Source organism: Hermetia illucens, chromosome 3, assembly GCF_905115235.1.
Source record: "Hermetia illucens chromosome 3, iHerIll2.2.curated.20191125, whole genome shotgun sequence".
NCBI classification, from domain to species: Eukaryota; Metazoa; Arthropoda; class Insecta; order Diptera; family Stratiomyidae; genus Hermetia; species Hermetia illucens.
In genome coordinates, this window is record NC_051851.1 from 102,161,769 (window position 1) to 102,182,139 (window position 20,371).

At 43.1% G+C, this 20,371-nt stretch overlaps 2 protein-coding genes across 2 annotated transcripts in view; one reads left to right on the forward strand and one right to left on the reverse strand.

Annotated features, from left to right (window-relative positions):
* Positions 1 to 20,371, reverse strand: part of LOC119651407 (patj homolog) — a 158,188-nt gene that overhangs the window by 39,197 nt on the left and 98,620 nt on the right. The window lies entirely within an intron of this gene.
* LOC119652077 (putative uncharacterized protein DDB_G0274435) lies at positions 160 to 15,880 on the forward strand. The gene is made up of 2 exons (XM_038056015.1): positions 160 to 713; positions 15,796 to 15,880. Exons 1-2 carry the CDS (start codon positions 160 to 162, stop codon positions 15,878 to 15,880), a joined length of 639 nt encoding a protein of 212 aa, XP_037911943.1.

Consider the following 20,371-nt stretch of genomic DNA (forward strand, 5'->3'; position numbering starts at 1 on the left):
AGTGTGGAGAAAACATCCAAGGAAGTATCGTTCCGTTGCCATACAGTGCATCTCAAATTATTGAGACACTGTATACTATAGTGCTAGTAAATATAACGTATTTTTAAATTTCAATTTCAGTGAATTCGACACCAACCGAGGACGGGCTTGGGGACGATAATGTCCGCCAAGAGGACCAAGCTAGTGCTACCGGACGAAATTTCGTCCGAAGAGGAGGGAGCCACGGGCCCTGCAACAATGATGGAGGGGAACTCGAGCCTCCTCATGCGAATTGCGGAGCTGGAACAAGAAAAGGCCGACATGGCGCAGCAGTTGGAGTGCCAGATGGCATTCATCAAGGAGCTGCAGCAGCAGATGGCTGAATTAAAAGCAGCTAACATGGCCGCGAAGCAGCCGGTCCAACAGCAAGAAGTGCAACAGCAGCAGCTAATTAAGCAACAGCGACAACAACAACAGGAGCAGAGGAAGCAGCAGCGACAACAGCAGCAGCAGCAGCAACGACAGGAGCAGCAAAGCGAAGAAGATGACGGCATGTGCCCGGAGGTCATCATCGAGGAGGAGGAAGGAGACCCCTTCAACTTCGTCGTCCGAAAAAAGAAGACATCAAATAAGACTAAGGTTAGTGCTATCACTGTAAGTGCCCCACCAACCACCCCAAAATCCTCTCCCCAAGCGGCCACCCCTAAGAAACTCAAAATTCCCCCGATAACTGGGTACAGACTAAATGTACCGCAGTTCCTGAAACTTCTGAAGGAAAAAGGGTTGAAAGCAACCCTGAAGAACACGAGGGCCGATAAGACCCTCATCTTCGCCGAGACGGTAGAAGACCATGCTGCAATTTTCGCTCTCATAAGAGAGAAAGGGCTTCACGCCACCACCAGCACCCCACCGACCCTTAGAACAAAGTCGCTGGTTATTCGCGGTCTCCACAGGGAGACAGACCCAGCAGACATATTGCGGGAACTCAATGAAGATTACCCGCAATTAAAAGTGAAAACTGTGGCCAATCTAATTACGCGTGCAGATAAGCTTCTGCACAGCCAGAACCCGGCACTCCCGATGAGGTCTCAATCGGGACTTTTCATAGCCACCTTCGAGCCCTCCCAAGAGCTCAGTGAAGTACAAAAAATAAAGTATATACTTCACCAGAAGATTTCGCTTGAGAAAGTCAAGCCAATTGAAGAAGTGCAGTGCTACAACTGCCAGAACTTCGGGCACATTGCCCCTAACTGCTCCATTGTGCACAGGTGCGTGAAGTGCGCAAAGAAACACGTTCGCGGGGAATGCCCCACACCATCGGCGGAGGTGCCGCATTGCTGCAATTGCGGCCAGACCGGACATCCTGCCAACTACCGCGGATGCCCGGCATACAAAGATATGGTTGCCAGAAGGGAAGCTGGCAGGGCGCGAAAAAATGCAGAAACGGCGAGGACCAAGCAAACGGTGACACAGATGTCACAAAGCTTGTCCCGGCCAGGTGTATCATACGCCCAAGCAGCTAGGAATACTCTTCCTAGAGCTGCACCTCAAGCTCCACAAGGCAACAAACTGGCCTTCAAGAACTTGGTCGAAAGCCTCGCTTCCGCCCAAACAAATGAGCAGCGGCAGATTGCCGCAATCCAACTACTCATGAACTTATGGAGCTAAATATAGTCACATTTAACTCCGCGTCCCTGGTCTCACACGCCCAACGTGCCACTGCCCAAGCGTTGGTTGATACTCTGAAAGCAGACATATTCTGCGTTTCGGAGACCCACCTAAACCACAGACATAATGTCAATTTCACCGGATATACCACTATTCGGCATAACAGCAACACGGGCGCTGCCCTTCTAGTAAAAAAAGACTACCATTTTGAAGAAGTCGTCATCGAGGGCTTACTAGTCTGTTCCGCTGCAGCGGCAATAGTTAAAACTACCGATAATAAACGGATTTTGGTAGTTTCCGTTTATTTCAAATACAATTCCCCAAGTGAGCAACTGGGCCATGACTTAAAAGTCTTGGGCGATCTCCAGTTAAAATCAAAATATCTTATCTTCGGTGGCGACTTTAACTCACGGCACAAATCCTGGGGCGATAAGGCAGAAAATTTAAATGGGAAAACCCTGTATAACTGGATCCACGACCCTTTCACGCCAGCCAACCTTGAGGTGGTCTCGCCGGATTCGCCGACAAGACCCGCTAGTCAATCCATCATTGACTTTTTCCTGCTGTCTGATGAAACCAAGCAAAGTTTTCAGGTAACTTCCTGTAAAACCTTGCCAGGTATGTCCGACCATTTTGCAGTTGAACTCAAAATGGCCTCAACTTCACAACTGCAGAAGCGAGTTAAGATAACCATCAGGTCATTCGCCCACACTGATTGGGACAAATTCAAGTCAGATTTAGCACCAAGGCTGAACTTGAAGAAACTCGCTACAGATCGCAATCTGTCGGACAAAGAAATCGACGAAGCAATCATTTTGGCCACGGACGCCATCAATACTGCTACACGCAGAAATACCAGGCTTATCAAAGTCGATGAGTTTGTATACAACAAACTCCCGCATGATATCATGCTACATATGAAGGTCAGATAGATTTGGCGCAGGAACCTCAAGCGCAACTTCCATAAAAATGGAAATAAAGTTAATGGTGAATACAAAGCATTGCTCTCTCGGATTAATTGCCTGAGTACAATTATCCGGGAAATGGTGGCGCAATTCCGCAATAAAGAATTAACCCGTAATCTCGCAGATATTAAACCCGGGCCAGATATGTTTCAACATATAAATAGGCTAGCGGGGAAAAATAAGTCCCGTAATTTCGTTCTTACCAGGAACAAGGAACCAATCTGCGGAGACGCCAGAAAGGCGCAAGTCCTTGCGGAATCATTTGAGTCTCAGCTCAATACCCCTCCGCCTCAAAGTAACCCGGCAATAGTGTCGATGGTTGAAACAACTATCGCCGACTTTGTCTCTAGGCATTCAAATAGATTAGTAACATTCTCCCAAACGAACTCCTCGGTAAAACCAACGGATTCGCAACAATTTCTGAGTTTATCACAACTCACCGCCTTGACCTCAAACCTAAACGGTAAAAAATCAGCCGGACCTGACGAAATTCCTAATTACGTAATTAGGCAACTTCCCCGAGTCTCCATCAAATTTTTGCTGGCAGTATTTAATAACTGCATAAATAATGGCTATTTTCCCACCACCTGGAAAGTAGCTAAAATAATTGCGATCCGGAAAAAAGGCTTCTCTACTGAGCCTAACAACTTTAGACCCGTTTCATTATTATCCAATTTAGGCAAACTCTTTGAGAGAGCATGGACAATCGGGCTAGTCCAATATTGCAACCTCAAAGAGATTATACCGAACCATCAGTTCGGGTTCCGCAGCAAGCACGGAACTCAACATGCACTTAGCTACCTTCACGACACCGTCGTAGCAAGACTTAACGTCAATAATAAACCGACCGTAGCATGTGCATTAGACTTAGAAAAGGCCTTTGACTCCGTATGGGTAAACGGACTAATCTACAAACTGATAGATCTTGAGTTCCCAATTCCGATCATTAGAATTGCACTAAGCTTCTTCGAAGATAGGTATTTCTACGTCAGTGTGGGGAATGAATTCTCCGATCTCTTGTCGGTAACATCGGGAGTACCGCAAGGATCCATTTCTGGACCCACCTTTTATAACATCTTCACGGCTGACGTCCCAACTCCTGAGACCGGCACCGAACTCATTCAATATGCCGATGATACACTCATCTTCGCTTCAAGCCTCCACCCCAACAGGGCAGCCAAAGCGGTCGAGAGGTATTTGAAAGACCTTGGCAAATATTACCTGGCATGGGGCATTAAGATTAATGAGGCCAAAACGCAATTCTGCACCTTCCGGAGGAAAGCTAGATACCTAGGTTCTAGAGGAATCCATAGAAAAGCTACACGCTTGAAAATGAAGATCGGAAACACTATAGTGAGCAATTCCCAGACCATCAAGTACTTAGGAGTTAAACTTCACGAACTCCTTAAGTTCAAGCCACATCTTGAGCTCGCGATCGGTAAGGCACGCGGTGCATTCAGTAGGCTCTACTTTCTTCTTCGAAAGAAGGTAGGACTCAGCACCAAGGCCAAACTGACTCTCTACAAGACCCTGATCAGACCCATTATCTGCTATGGAGCGCCCACGTGGATCACTTGCTCCACCCGAACCATGTCCAAATGTGAGGCATTCGAACGCCGGATATTAAGATACTGCACTGGTCTTTCCTATAATTGGAAAACTAAGAAGGTTGGAAAAAACGCCGAGGTATATCGGCGTATGTGTGCGGTATGTGTGTCCGGATAGCTGAGTGGTTAGAGCACAAGGCTGTCGTACGGAAGGTCGCGGTTCAAATCTCGCTGGCGGTAGTGGGATTTGTATCGTGATTTAACGTCGGATACCAGTCGACTCAGCTGCGAATGAGTACCTGAGTCAAATCAGGGTAATAATCTCGGGCGAGCGTAATGCTGACCACATTGCCTCCTACAGTATACTGTAGTGTACCGTTACGGTCTAGAATGAAGTGCTCTAACACACTTCAAGGCCCTGATCCAATATGGATTGTTGCGCCAACGATTATTATTATTATATCGGCGCGCCAAGGTACAACCTCTTCGAGAATTCGTTCTCAACTTGGTGGAACGGTTCTTCGAAAGAACGGAGAACCATCCAAATCCACTAATCCGGCAACTCTACCAACAGGGTAGCACCTTCCCATTGGCCAACTACCTAAGGCCCTGCCAAATAGTGAGCGAAGCTCTTAAACCCGCCATCCTTTCCCTATATGATTCTCCCTGCCTGGTAGGGGTACATCGAGGCTAAGCACAAGATATGTAATGTGCTATTGTATATAGTAGGTTAAGTATTTATTGTTAAGAGTAAGTTAGATTAAGTTAGATTAAGTTTAGGCTTAGTTAATTTAAGTAAGTAAGTAATGCCTTCTGGCGCTTTTAGTGCAAGCGCAGTCTTGAAATAATTCAGATCAGTTGAAAATAAATGTGAAGATCCATGTATTAAATCAATACAATTAACGTAAGAATTACACAGAAGGTCGGGTAGGCCAAACAATTGTAATAGCCACCCATTGAAATAAAGTTAAGTTAGTTAAGCTTAATAAGCTAGAATTAATCTATCATGTATTAGCGTAAGACACTATCATCAATAAAAAACTTAAACTTAAAAACTAGACCCTAAGCTAGGCCAAAGTGACATCCTTGTTTAGGACATAAGGAATCATCATCATAAATGACGCAACAACCGGTATCTGGTCTAGGCCTACCTTAATAAGGAACTTCAGACATCCCGGTTTTGCGCCGAGGTCCATCAATTCAATATCCCTAAAGGCTGTCTCGCGTCCTGACTTATGTCATCGCTCCCTCTCAGGCAGGGTCTGCCTCGTCTTCTTTTTCTACCATAAATATTCCTGTTATAGACTTTCCGGGCTGGATCATCCGCATCTATACGAATTAAGTGGCACGCCCACCGCAACCTGTTGAATCGGATTTTATCCACAACCTGACGGTCATAGTATCGCTCATAGATTTCGTCGTTACGTAGGCTACGGAATCGTCCATCCTCATATAAGAGGCCAAAAATTCTTCAGACGGTTCTTCTCTCGAACGCTGCGAAGACTTCGCAGTTGTTTTTTTGCTAAGAACCCAAGTCTCCGGAGAATACATAAGAACTGACCCTATGGTGAGATGTTTCGAGCGGAACAGTTTTTGTAAACTGAAATAGGCTCTGTTGGCTGACAACAACCGTGCGCGGATTTCATCGTCGTAGCTATTATCGGTTGTGATTTTGAACCCCAAATAGGAGAAATTTTCAACGGTTTCAAAGTTGTAGTCTCTCATCTTTATTGTTTCCGTTTGACCTGTGCAATTCGATGCTGTTCGTTCTTTTGTTTTCGGCGCTGACCTTCAGTCTTACCTTCATTGATGTGCAGCCTGCTCGATCTGGATGAAGGTAGACTGTACATCTCGGGTTGTTTTTCCCATAATGTCGATATCGTTGGCGTTGGACAGTAGTTGGGTGGCCTTGAAGAGGATGGTGCCTCTCGCATTTACTTCTGCATCACGAATCATTTTCTCGAGGGCCAGGTTGAAGAGGACACACGATAGGGCATCCCCTTGCCTTAGAGAGTTGTTGAATGGTCTTGAGAGTGATTCTGTTGCTTTTATCTGTCCTCACACATTGGTGTTCTGAGGTGGCGGGAGGAAGACGGGGCGGCAACCCTGTCGGCTGAACCAAAACCAAGTGGCCGAAGAGAACCTCCACGCGATGGCACCGGGAACCGCTGCATCGCATTGGCTTGCCGGCCGTGATGCAGTAGACGAATGCTCCAAGGTCTAATTAGGGCGATCAGACCTGAGTCTGCACGGGGACTCATCTGAAGTGGCTTCGGTCACGAAACCTTACCAGAGGTATACTGGTACCATGGGAACCGGGTAGCCCCTGGACTCTTATACTTCGGGAGAATTCCTGTCGTTTATGAGTACAGCTCGGTTGTTTGCGGTTGGCCCCCTAGTGAGAGCTTCATGGGGGCAGTTGGTGATGCTCAAGCGAGAAGACACCTTCGGGCCTCGGCGTGGTGTTGCGTTTCAACACAGGTGCCGTACTCCTTAGTTCGGTAGAGATTTAGGTAAAATAGGTCTTGCATCCACCAGTATGAATGTTAAGCCATGTACTTGCATAGACTGGTACCGTTGTTGCTTGTCACAGCGGGGCTCTGATTGTGGTCCCAAAATCAATCCGTGTCTTAAGAACACCGTAGGATTAAGTCTCCACGACAGGTACCTACGTTAAAACCCAAGGACTTAACTGTCCTCACACATTGATCAGGGTCAGCCTAGTCAGTCTTATCAATTTTGTCGGGATACTGGCTATACTGTAACATAATAGGCGGCTTTAAAGTCGATGAAAAGATGATGCAACTGATAGCCATATTCCAACAGTTTCTATATCGCTTGTCGCAGATAGAAAATCTGATTTGAGGCTGATTTGCATGGAGTGAAACCTCTTTGGTATGGGGCCAATGTTCGTTGTTCTGGGTGTATGGGACTATCCAACCTAGCAAGATAGTGGAGAATATCTTATAGATGGTACTCAACAACGTGGTACCTCCATAATTGCTGAACTGCGTAATATTCCCCTTTTTATGTATGCGACAGATAATGTCTAATTACCAGTCGTCAGGCATTGATTCGCTGTCCCACACCTTGAGCATCACTTGGTGAACAACTTGGTGTAATTGGTCGCCTCCATATTTAACCAATTCGGCTGTAATTTTATCGAATCCTGGCAACTTATGGTTTTTACGCCGGTGGATTGCACGGGCTGTTTCTTCCATGCTTGGTGGTGGCAGCATTTTTCCGTCGCCTTTATTTGGCGGCAACTCCAACTCGCCGTTATTACCGTTGTTGAACAGTTCATCAAAATTCTCAACCAATCGCTCCAACATACCCATTCTATTGAAAATCAGATTTCCCTTTTTGTCTCGGCAGGATGAGCATCGAGACGTACAAGGCTTCATCCTTTAACTTGTAGGTAAAACTTCCACACCTTTTGCGCTTGCTCCCTGTGCTTTTCTAGTTCACAGATCTTTTGGCTCTGCCAGCCTTCATTTTTCCGTCTGTGAAATCGCTTCTCTGCTCGACGGAGCTGTTGGTAGGGCTTTGCGCGTGCCCGCGTTCTTTGAGAATGCAACATTACTCGGTATGGAGCATTCTTCCGTTCCGTTGCTAGTTTACATTTAATCGTCGAACCAGCCGTTCTGAATTCTCTTACGGCTGGGGCCAAGTATATTTGTGGCCGTATCAATGATTGCTCTCTTCAGGTGGTTGTGAAGATCATTTCATCTCCAGGAGATCTATTCGCTGCGGTTATTGCAACATCCATTTCCGCCTTATAGGTGTTGCGGAGGGCTGTGTTGTGGATGGCGTCAGTTTTAACTCTCACCTGATTGTCAGAGAGGATTCTGGGTGGTGTTGTTATTCGAGCTCGGAGCACCATGCCAATGAGATAGTGATCCGAGTCTATATTGGACCCCCTATATGCTCTGATATTCGTCAAGGCTGAGAGGTGGCGGCGTTCAATCAACATGTGGTCAATTCAGTTGAAAGTGGTTCCGCCAAACCAGGTACTTCCAACAACCATTTCGTGCGATAATGCTAACTGAATAATCCGCAGTCCGTCATTGTTATCCCCATGTAAGCTATGGGAGCCGACGTATCGTCTGAATACGAGCTCCGTCCCTACTTGACTGTAGGAATCCCCAAGTGTAATTTTCCTATCATACTTGGGACAGGCTTCAAGGGTCCGCTCCACTGCCTCGTAGAAGGTATCCTTCTCCGACTCTGCAATCTCCTCTGTAGGACCGTGAACGTTTATAAGGCTTATACTTCTAAATTTGCCTCGCAAACGCAGAGAACATAGCCTTTCGCTTATGTTTTCAAAGTCGATAACAGCTGGTTTCATTTTTTAGCTTACTAAGGAACCTACTCCGAGTACATTGTTTACTGGATGGCCGCTATAATATATGGTGTAGTGGCTCTTCTCCAATAAACCGGTTCCTGTATAGCGTATCTAGAGCAACGCTGTTGCATGAGCCCTATATTGGGCCAGGGTATCGGCTACCTGCTCAGCAACATTCGGTCTATATGGAGAGTGCAGGTTCCATGAGAAAATGCGCAAATCGTTATTCCGTGGTCGTTACCAGGTTCGTCGTTTTATACTCCATCCTGTCCGAGGCTCCTTCTGTGGCTTCGTAACTTGGGTCTTCCAACCCCCCGCCTGGAGGACCAGTTGGTACAATTTGTCCCGCCTTTAGACGCGGGAGACTCGCCTTCATCTTCTTCGTCTTCAGTTTTCCATTAAGAAACCATTCCCAGCGATCACCACGTGGAGGTGGAAATAGTGTTTGGTAGTAGAACTTTTGGTGCTGGTTCAGCAGGCGTTTCCCAGGTTTTATGCTTTATATGGGTACCAATCCACATTTCGCCCTGGGACCTATAGTATCCTTTGACCGAATACTGGAAGTTGGACGCATCGGGTATAAAGATTTTAGGTTCATCTTGTATGAAAAATTTCCTATTCACATTTTTCCATTCCTACATAGCAAAAAATTTAAAATATTTCTTCAAGTATTCAATTCCTCCGTCATAAACGTCTTATATTGCGATAAATTTACATGAAATACAAAATTTTGACCTTCTATAATATTTTTAATAATGGTTGGATTTTCTTCAAGCCTGCACTATACTATTACTTATAATGGTGCAAATTTCGCACTTCTAGGTTGAACTTAAGGGGGATTTTCGGGTGAATTTTTAAAATATGGTTATATGTTATTATTAACTTTATTTGAGCAGATATCGGAATGGGATATATTTCGGGACCTAGATTTTGTATAAATGCACCATTGTGAATGTTTTTAAGATTTTTCAGTTTTGTTTCACACCAAATTTTACAGGGCTGGGGAGAAGTAAATTCTTTATAAATAGGCCGTATTATGCGCGTGTCCGGATAACTGAGTGGTTAGAGCACAAGGCTGTCGTACGGAAGGTCGCGGTTCAAATCTCACTGGTGGCAGTAGAATTTGTATCGTAATTTGACGTCGGATACCAGTCGACTCAGCTGTGAATGAGTACCTGAGTCAAATCAGAGTTATAATTTCGGGCGAGCGCAATCCTGACCATATTGCCTCCTACAGTGTACTGTAGTGTACTGTTACGGTCTTGAATGAAGTGCTCTAACACACTTCAAGGCCCTTATCCAATATGGATTGTTGGCCCAATGATTATTATTATTTCCGAGTTATCACAATCTCGGCAGATGCCCGATTTTACCTAATACTAGCACTGGGTGCCAAGCATTTAGGCTCGGACGATCCTACCTACTTAAAAACTAAAGGGGCACTGGTGGTGGTGGCCGGTGGTAGGTCAGTGGGAGAATCCGTCGAATACTCCCCACAACATCGAGCACGTATGCAGAATGGTGTACTTCTGCATGGTTTGAACCAGACTGTGCGAAAGTCCCAGGACATCAAGGGAAGCCGTGAGGGATTTAGGTACAATACATGTAGCTGACAATATTATGGGAACTACAACCACCCGCTCGAGACGCCAAATTTCTTTGATTTCCCGAGCCAATGGCTCACAGTTCACCTTCTTCTCCACGTATTTTCGTTCAATGTTGCTATTATTGGGGATAGCAACACCAATAATATACGCGGAGCGACTCGTCTTGTTAACTAACAGTACGTCAGGCTTGTTGTGTGCGGTATGGCGTTCAGTCAGAACTTGCCGGTCCCAATACATGCTGTAAGCAGAACTATCAAGTACTGCTTCCGGCTCATATCGGTAAACCGGACATGCTCCCGTGATCAGCCCATGCTTATATGCAATGTTTTGATGGATAACCTTACATACAACATTATGCCTGGTGATGTATTGCACCGGTGCCATAACAGTACAGCCGGAAATGAGATGGTCCAACGTCTCTAGCGCCGAACCACACATTCTGCACTGGTCGTTCTCCACCCGTTCTTTCATGATGAGCTTTTTATAAGCTCGGGTGGCGACCACGCCATCCTGAATGGCACACATGAACCCCTCCGTCTCAGCAAAGAGCTCCCCAGCACACAGCCATCTGTTCGACAGATGCAAATCGACAAATGGCTGCCAAAGACAATTCACGTGTTTACCGTGCATTGCCTTCGACTTCCATTCATCGATCCGCTCTTGGTCCGACTTCACTCCACTCAGAGGATTGAAAGATCGATCCTTCAAGTTAAGTGGAGTCAGTCCACAGTCTGCCTTACAGACAGCCGCATGCAAGGGGCCCGTCTGCTCTTTACTGTAAAAATAAAAGCGCAGCGAGTCGACTTGGCGATGATGCTGTGCCGCCACGTCAACCACGCCCCTACCTCCGATGTCACGAGGCAGGTTCATCCGCTCCACGGCAGACTTTGGGTGATGCATTCGGAATTTGGACATAGTTGTCCGTATCCGCCGCTGGACGTTTTCCAGATCGGTCTTCGTCCACGGCAATATTCCGAATGCAAAAGCCAGTGAAGGGATAGCAAATAGATTCAACGCGCTTATTTTATTCTTCCCCGAGAGATGCGATTTCAGCACCAGCTTTACACGTCGCAGGAATTCGGACAGCAGAGCTTCCTTCAGATCACCAACTTGAGCATAGGTTCCTTGCAGAAGTCTGTCTCGGTTATAGCTTCGATGTGGAGGTCACCAATGCTATGTCCGGCATGAGGCTCGTGATGACCTTTGCGGATGGCTTGGATTCGACAATTGTCTAATCCAAACTCCATCCGAATATCACGGCTGAACATGTCTATTATTCGCAACAGACTTCTAAGATGGTTATCAGTACCAGCATACAGCTTGATGTCATCTAGGTGCATCAAGTGTGTCAGTTCGCACTTAGCACGTAGGCATAATTTATTGCAAAACCATGCCCTCTAGCATCATTCAGTAGCCATGAAAGGGGGTTCAGTGCCATACAAAACCGTATACGGATGGGCTCTGAAGTATTAGCACCCCCAGATGTACGCACCGATAAGGTGGTATGCCACCCTTCCATGACTGTCGCCAAAAACTTTATTAGTTTCCGATCAATGCGATATAGATGTAGGATATCGATTAGCCAAGTATGCAGAACGCTATCAAAAGCCTTGGCATAATCGATATAGCAACTGAAGAGGTTTCTTTGGCCTCTAGTTGCTTGTCCTACAACTACCGAGTCGATAATAAGTTGCTCTTTGGAACCCCTTGACCCAACTCGGCAGCCCTTCTGCTCCTCGGACAGAATGTTGTTGGTCTCGAGGTGCGCATTGATCCTTCTACTAATAATGGACGTGATGAATTTGTAGAGGGTTGGTAAGCAAGTGATCGGTCTTGTGTCTGCGGGGTCCTGCACCGTGTCCTTCTTAAGGATAAGGTAGGTAATCCCCGCAGTGAGGAAAGGTGGAAATTCCTCCGGCCGACTCATGACCTCATTTATACTGCGTGCCAACCGACTGTATACGCTGGTAAATTTCTTACACCAGAAATTCTGCACCCGATCTAGACCTGGGCCCCTCCAGTTCTTCGAGATGTTTATGGCTCGTCGAACTTCCTCTTCGGTAACATCCGCAAAATTCATGCCAGGTGTATTGGCATGGCGGATGCCTTCGGCTATGATCCACTCAGCGTGCTGAGCATGCTGGGCAAGTAATCCCCAAAGTCCACCCCAATACTCTTTCGCTTCCGTCACCGAGAACTGTATTGTCTGGGCGCTCTGTTGGGATTCGTTGAGAGATCTGAAAAAGCTCCGCTAGTTCCTCGCGTATGTTGCATTCTGGACACGTCTGCAATAACTTTCGCCATACAGTCGTAACCGACTGCATATGACAGAAAGTTTCTGTTTTAGTGTGTCCAGAATTTCAACTACGGGTGTCTCACAGGGGATGGCATAGTTCCGGTAAATCCTCTGCACTTTTTCTCACCCGTCGGCTGGCATTGCCAGTGCTGATCTGAATCAGTCTAGCAATGTCCTGCCTTAGTGAGTCCCGCCGGCGTTCCTCCTCCGGTATACGTAGGATTTCATAGTTTCCGCATGTCCACCAAATTTCGTTTGGATCGATTCAGCCGTTTTGGAGAAAAGTTCGTTAAGTTGGTTTTGATAAGATTTTGATTTAGAAAAAACCTTAAGAACCACAAATCAATATGTTGTGTAATTTCTGACAAATCACAATTTTACAAGCATTACTGAATGCGCTCTGAGTGTAAATAATGCCCTTAAAGCACAATATCTACACATGTTATTATAATTATCCATATTAATAACAAGGAGGAATTAACTGCCTTTTGTAGTTATCAGAACCCATTACCAATCCCATCGCAAGGCAATACGATAATTCGACTACATTGCAAAACATATATAAAATATAATTAAAAATCGAATACCAATTAAAGGTAAAGGCACCATTGGGAAAACTAAAGCCCGAATTTGTTAATATTGCGAATGCAATATCTATCATGAAACGTCACATTTGAATAGGCGTATACCGATATTGGTAGGGAGAGAAATATTATTTTCTGGTTAGGAATATTTTCTGATATGTTATTGGTAGTGTTACCCATATTGACATTTAATGTAATAATAGTAACACTGTCAGTCATATACTACTCATAATCATATATTTTTTATTTGGATTGCGAATAAATTTGCTTGACTGCGTGAGTTATATTACTTGGGTGTAATATATCGAAAAGAAAATTGGTTTAAAGTCTCTTTCGCGAAACTGGTCTTTTAAACAATTCAGTCCTTTTTGTAACACTTTATTTATTATTATAATTACACTTGTATAACTCCCTTAATTATTAATAACTTTAATAACTGAATAACTTGATTAATAGAATGATTTTGACCACAGAAGACGGTCAATACTGTTTCGTAGAAAGACGTAAAAGACTTCTATACTGTAAGACTGCTTGGTGAAAAAGACAGGCTCTCGAACTATCACTCTATATTTATATATTCTAAGGCAAAGGATGCAAAATGCTGATAATGCATTTTGCATATTCAGTAATTTGATATCCATGTTTAATTCTGCTGACTATGCAGTTTTGTTTATTCTTCTGATTGATTTGGATTGATAATTCATACTAAGTTTGAGATAAAGTGATGAGTCATTCTATAATCTTAGCTTTCTAGTTGGAGGATGTTTACATTAATATGGAGGATGTTTACATTTGTATTATGTTTCAAGGTGATTCTAATAGTCTATGATTTTGATGAATACTAATTATTTAATATCTGCATTGTATGCTCTGTTATCGTTATTAGGAATGTTAACTTGCTCAAGGTCAGTATTAATATTGGGTGTAACTTATGTATAGCATCCCAAAAATTAAAGAACTTTTTTAGTAAATAGTACATATACCATAACCACACCCATTAACGAGTCTTCGAACCCTAATACTTTTCAAAAATTGTTTTTTTTTTTTAATATTTCGAGCTTTTCTAAAGTGTCCTTTTCCTGCGGTTTTAACTTCGTAAAAGAAGTAAGGCAACGTAGATGGGCTAGATTGGGTAAAAATTAAATTTCCGCAAATTAGCTGTAAACCCGTTTTTCTCAACATAACATTTTTCCACGTTGCTTTGTGAATTTCTGTAAAGCTAATCAACCGATTCCCTCGACATTTTAATTATCTGCAATATCTATCCATCGAATTATGAAAGATGAACTTTTTTGGAAAAATTTACTATATCACTAGGTTTCTGTTTGTGAGGAAAACTTAAAATAGAGTAGGATGTTAAAGTAGAATGATAATGGTATTTGCCTATCAGTCGCTTCATTCGGTTAAAAGTCGTAATTTTTGTGGTTTTTCTCGGTAAAGAATAGTTATTTGCTGCTGTGCGCTTAACGATACACGTGAGCAAAAAAAATGATTTTATTTTGCATATACACCTCAGCAAACTAACAGAAAATGGGCAAAGAGTAGATAAAATAGAAGATTCAAGTTGTGCCCATTTTGAAAGAGGGAATATCAAGCTATGTTACGATTGCCTTAAATGTCGGCGTTTCCAAGTCGTCAGCTGAAGTAGCGAGAAAATTCAGTATTGCTCGGGATAAACCAGAGGTTTTTCAGAGTATTCGAAAAAACGAAAGCTTCAACAAGCTCGAACTGCCAGGGTATTCTGGATGACACTAGAGACGCTGGCGTTGAAATATACCATCATACTCTACGTAGACATTGTATGAAAACGAATTAAAATGGAGGAGAACAGCTAAAAGCCGAAGTTAACAGAAACGATGCGACAACAGCGACTTTCATGGGTCCGCTTACACGAATATTACGATTCGAACTAACGGAGAAAGATAAATTGACTAAAAATATTTTTTTCTTGGTTTTATTTCGGATTTCCAATTTTCCCTTTTAAGGGTTTTGTGTAAAACAAAATATTAAAATCAGTTTACTGTCTGTCTGTCCGTGACAGGCATTTTTTTCGGAGACGGTAATAGCGATTAACACCAACTTTGGTGGAAAGGTGGGAACTGTGAACGCTCGCGCATAGAGTGAGTTATATACTTTTACGTCGAATTTAAGGGGGGTCCCCATACATGCAAAAGAGGGGTGTAATTTTGTTTCATCAAATATAGTCATGTGGAGTATCAAATGAAAGGTCTCGATTAGCACTTTTCGAAGGCGGTTTAGTTTTTTTCATTTGTTGGAAATGTAGGGAGTGCCAGGGGTCGAAACTGATCATCTCTTTAACGGACCTATTCCCAGAAACTACCCAATCCAAAAATCTGAAAAAAAAATCAGGAGGCTGCCTCTAAATGGTGCCTAGGCTCTGAAATACCCTCAATATTGATATTTGTTCAAATAAAGTTAATAATAGTATATTACTATAATTTTTGACAATTGGCTGCAAAACCTCCCTTAAGTTCATTCTAGCGCCATGATTTTTGCAATAAAATTTTGCAGTAATATAGGCTACAACATAGAGAATAATCCTACCAAGTTTGGTGGCACTATTACCCGCTTCTTTGCAAATTTAAAACTTTGAATGTCAATATCACTTGAATATGAATATTTTCACCTAATATATGCATATATTGTGCGTGCTATACTAATGGGACAAATGAACACTCAAATGTATTTATAAAAGGAATACACAAAACCCTTCATACCTGAAGCGTCCATCTTCCGGCTTCCCGACTAGTTTAATTTTTTTTTAATTTAATTTTAATATCTAGCAACATTAGTGCATTCCTGAAAAAGGCGCTGATACAACACAATTTGCTGAAGATACATAACGATGTGGACAGTGCATTAACCTAATACAAAGGCCTTTGTATCATATATCAACAATCTGCAGCTTCTGTGTACAGAATATGCGTTCATGCAGGATGTCAGACCTTGCCATACATCCATAACTAAAATGAATTATCTAAATTCACTGGATCTGGGTCCACTGCCTTAGACCCCACCCAAGAAAAAATTGTTCTGATTATCTGAAACCCATGGTAAATCAGCGCAGAAACACCACGCTTACAAATTTTGAAGAAAACATTATGGATATGTATGTTGTATAATGTCGTTGATTTAAAAACAATGATTAGAAATTGTATTAGCAGTACCTGATCGCGTGAAAGATGCAATTAAATATGAGAGCCGGATTACAAAGTATTAAATGCAAGGTGATGTTAAGCTTCAACAATATTACACACATAAGTCACTTAAATAATAAAGGCATGTTTTGTTAATGTAAATTGAAAACCTTGGTTTTTAACGCTGCTTAAAGTTGAAACTTTGTATATTTTCTTAGCCTTCATAATCGAATGCACAGATACTGTATATATGTGTAGTTATCGTCCTTACCCCAATCAAGTTAAGTTTGCATAAAAAAGTTTGACGGAAGGACAATAGCCACTTGTTTACTGATCATAAATCTTTTTGCTTTCTTTAGTTTTACATCATTGGAACTGGAGAGTTTCACAACGCAACTTTTGTTTTCAAGCATTTTTTTATAACATTATAATTAATTATTTACAGTGTAAAACTAATTGAAAATTTTCTTTTACTATATTTTATGAGTGTATTTATGTTACTCCAAAAGGAACTAAATCATTATATGCAATACAATTTCCTAAAAACAAAATTACAAAGATAAGCGTATTTTTCAGACCAGGGTGGGAAAATCTTATAATATTTTCCTCAAGTGGGCCAACATTACTTTTTTTCTAATGTATCAAAACGAAAGGTTTCATTTGGTACTTTCTTGAGCAGATTTGAAATTCGACGTGAATTGCAAAATAGAAAAGGAGGGGTAAAAATGTGAAAACTTAAAGTGAAGCAGCACTCATTATCCGAAACTATCCAACTCGAAAATCTGGTTTTAATATGGAGCATCATCTATCAGTGGCCGCTCCGAGGAGCCCAATTAGCGCTTCGGTGCGCCGTTTTGATGCCGCAAACTCCTAAAGCCGTGACTGTTGTTATGGGAGCAGGGAGGCAGAGTACAGCCGGCTCGGATCTTCAGAGCCAGCCCGTACCATTCACGAAGGAAAGCAGCTCTCCCACCCTGCAGCTGGAAATTTCTCTGAGGTCCCCAAGGAATGGTTTACCCAGTGTCCGCAGCCTGACTCTAGTCAAAGCTGGGCAATGCAGAGAAAGTGCATGAGGGTTTCCCTTCCTTCTCCACAGCTTCGGCAATGCGAATTGTAGGGTAAGCCGAGCCTAGCGGCATGGTCCCCTATGGGTCAGTGCCCCGTGCAGACCGCCGTAATCTTGAATGCATTTGCGCGAGTCTGGCACAGGAGCTCCCGTGATCGGGCTATGTTATAAGCGGGCCAAATTCTGCTTAACTTGGCACAGCTCGTAAACCTTCGCCATCTCAGGCCCGCGGCTGCTAGGTAGTGCGAGTAGACTCGGCTCCCGACAGCCGCCAGCGGAACACCGAATGTATTCACCGAGGGACTGCCAAGAGCAGAGCCTTGCCTAGCCAATTCGTCAGCCCGCTCATTCCCCTCTATGTTCCTACGCAGAGGAGAGTGACTTTAAGCGTGCCGCATACATAGTCCTGTAGAACTGGAAATATATGAGGGAATATTCTGAATTTTTAGAATGTAGATATGAATATGAAAACGTGCATAAAAAGTTTCTCACAAAAGATGAAACTAATAGGTTCCGGTATTCAGACTTGTTTGTATTTGTTTTAGATGAACTTATTCAGACTTACTAATAGTGTTGAATTTCTAGGGTGAGGGTTATGAAGTTGACCATTATCGATACAGTCTTTTCCAGCACCAATTTTTTGTAAACATGGCCCTTGAAAAATCCCCACCAAATATAGAGATGTGGGATATGAAATGAAAGGTCTTAATTACCACCTTCAGAAGCAGAAAATGTTCCATTGATCCCGCTTCATCATCACAGGATGGATAAATATATTGAAGAATGCCTATTCTGAATATATGTCCAGCTAGTGAATTATGGCCAGTCAGAATGCTCACAATATTATTGCATGCCTTCCTGCTTTTGACAGGATAAATTTTGCAGTATGTTTGTTTGGTTCTGATAGGAAAAGTTTGGTGTGTTTAGCAACATTAAGGCTCTGTGACCTACCATTATGGGAAGTTTGCTCTCAGTTTTTGATTGCAGCATTAGCCAATGCTTCTGAACCCTCTTTTGCCATAACGCCCGAGATTCCATTTTCCTCTACACCACAATGACCAGGTGACCAGAGCAGTTCCACCGTATTGAATTTAAAAATGGATTCAATCGGTTTTTTACATTTCTGAACGATTTGAAGTGATCAAAGGACTACTCGCCCGCCGTTCAACCACTCGTCAGTTACACAAATGTCCACCCTTAGCATCGCATGCACTTCAGCCTTAAAGATCGTTGTATATTGTCCTAAAGGAAAATCCCATTTCTCATTTGTTTTCGAGAGGTGGACTCCTGCTCCAGGATCCTCTTCTGTTTTTGAGTCATTGGTGTAGAAGACGTCAACGTCTTACAACGAACTCTTCTGGTTTGTTTTCTCTACGTTTCATGATAGCTTCATACCAGTCTATGGGCGGCCCCCATTGCAGTGCTCTAAATAAAACAATTCAAGGGCTGTAAATTGACTAATGCATTTATAACTGGCCGGATATCGTGCTCATGGCACCAGCAATACCCAGGCACACAGTTCTTTTCAGTGTGGCAAGTTTACAGTGAAAACATTTTTGTCTCACCTCAACCCACCACACTACGGTTAAATAAGCGAACATGGGCCTAACGATAGCATCTGTATACACATTACTACTTGAAGCGTAAGTTCGCATGTCGAAGCAAAGGTCGGCCTACACAGCCAGTAAGCTGTGAGAGTCGGTTGCATCTTTACCTCTACATATTTGTTCTAAAGAAGCTTCTTGTCAATAACTCAACTCAATAACTCAAAGATATTTCACTTCTTCGGAGAATTGAAAGGTTATACCCCTAATCTGGAAGGCGCAAACTAGTCAGTTTCCTCCTTTTTGCACTGGGGTTTTATTTAGATTTACTAAAATTCCATGCCTGAGGCATCAACTATCAATCAAATCAACGGCTCGGTTATATTACTACACACCAAGATCTCAACCAACAACTACAAGAGCCACGTTATCAGCATAAGCTTGAGCAAGACACATAGTAGTCGATCAACATACTCCACCGAAGCGCTGGTAACACACCTTCTTGGAAGTAGCCTTCCGTCACTTCTGCTATTAGGTAGCGATCAGCGAAAATGATGTTAATCTGATTTGTCCGAAGTTCTTTGAATTTTAAAAATCATCTTTCCCAACCCTAGCTTAACCTTCTGCCAAGAGGCAGGCACGTAGCTCAAAGCAAAAAATATCTCTTTGAAATTGCTCTAAATGCTCTATACCATCCTTTAGCTTCGCTGGGCAGATGCGATCCACGCTAGGTTCTTTGAAGTGTTCAAAGGATATTTTGGCAGCTCTCGCCGTTTCATTGGTAACAACTGCTCTCGCAGTATTCTAATTCCGCCTGAAAAACTTTCTTGTTATTCTCCCGGGTAGCGTACTTCCAAGAAATGTTTACAGACTCAATTCAGGAGTTCGTGAAAGTTACATCCGGCTTTCTAGGAGAGTCCAACTTGGTCGACTCATCCCTTTTAAGGGAGTTTAAGTTTGCCTTTCTCCTTCCAGTATGCTCTAAAAGATTCTCGCTTCGAATGTCTCACGAGCCTCTTATATTTACCCTGTGAGTTCCGAAAGTTTAACTGGTCTTCATTCTTTTTGCTTTTACAAGTACGATTCAGAAGTCGTTCATTCATTCATTTGGTTTATTTCCTCAGTCTTTGCAGTTCTCGGTTCCGTCGGCGGACCATATTTTGGCTTAGGCCTCGGGAAATAGGACAAGCCTCTCCAAATCACTTTAAAAGTGTGCTTCCTAGGGTTCCATTTTTTTATTATAGATTCTTCGCCTGCAATAGTGACACTAAATTCTATATAACGGTGATCTAATAGTGACACTTCATATAACACTTGTCAGTCTCTAATCAACTCTAGCAACTTTGTAATGCAAAAAAAAAAATTATAAGACAAACGGTTTCGCGTAGGGCAGAGGCAACTCGTCAGACGTTGCCTCACCTCTGCCCTGGAAGCAGCGTGACCGTGAGTGGCATCAAATGGAAAACGCTTCTTTATATATTTGGAATAACACGCCAAGGGTGCGAATTATATCCAATAGAAACCGAAAGTTTGAGCCTGAGCTGGCTAAAGCTAAATTAATTGTTTAGGATAAATGAAGGATCCTAAGTCCACAACCACTTATTGTTGGACT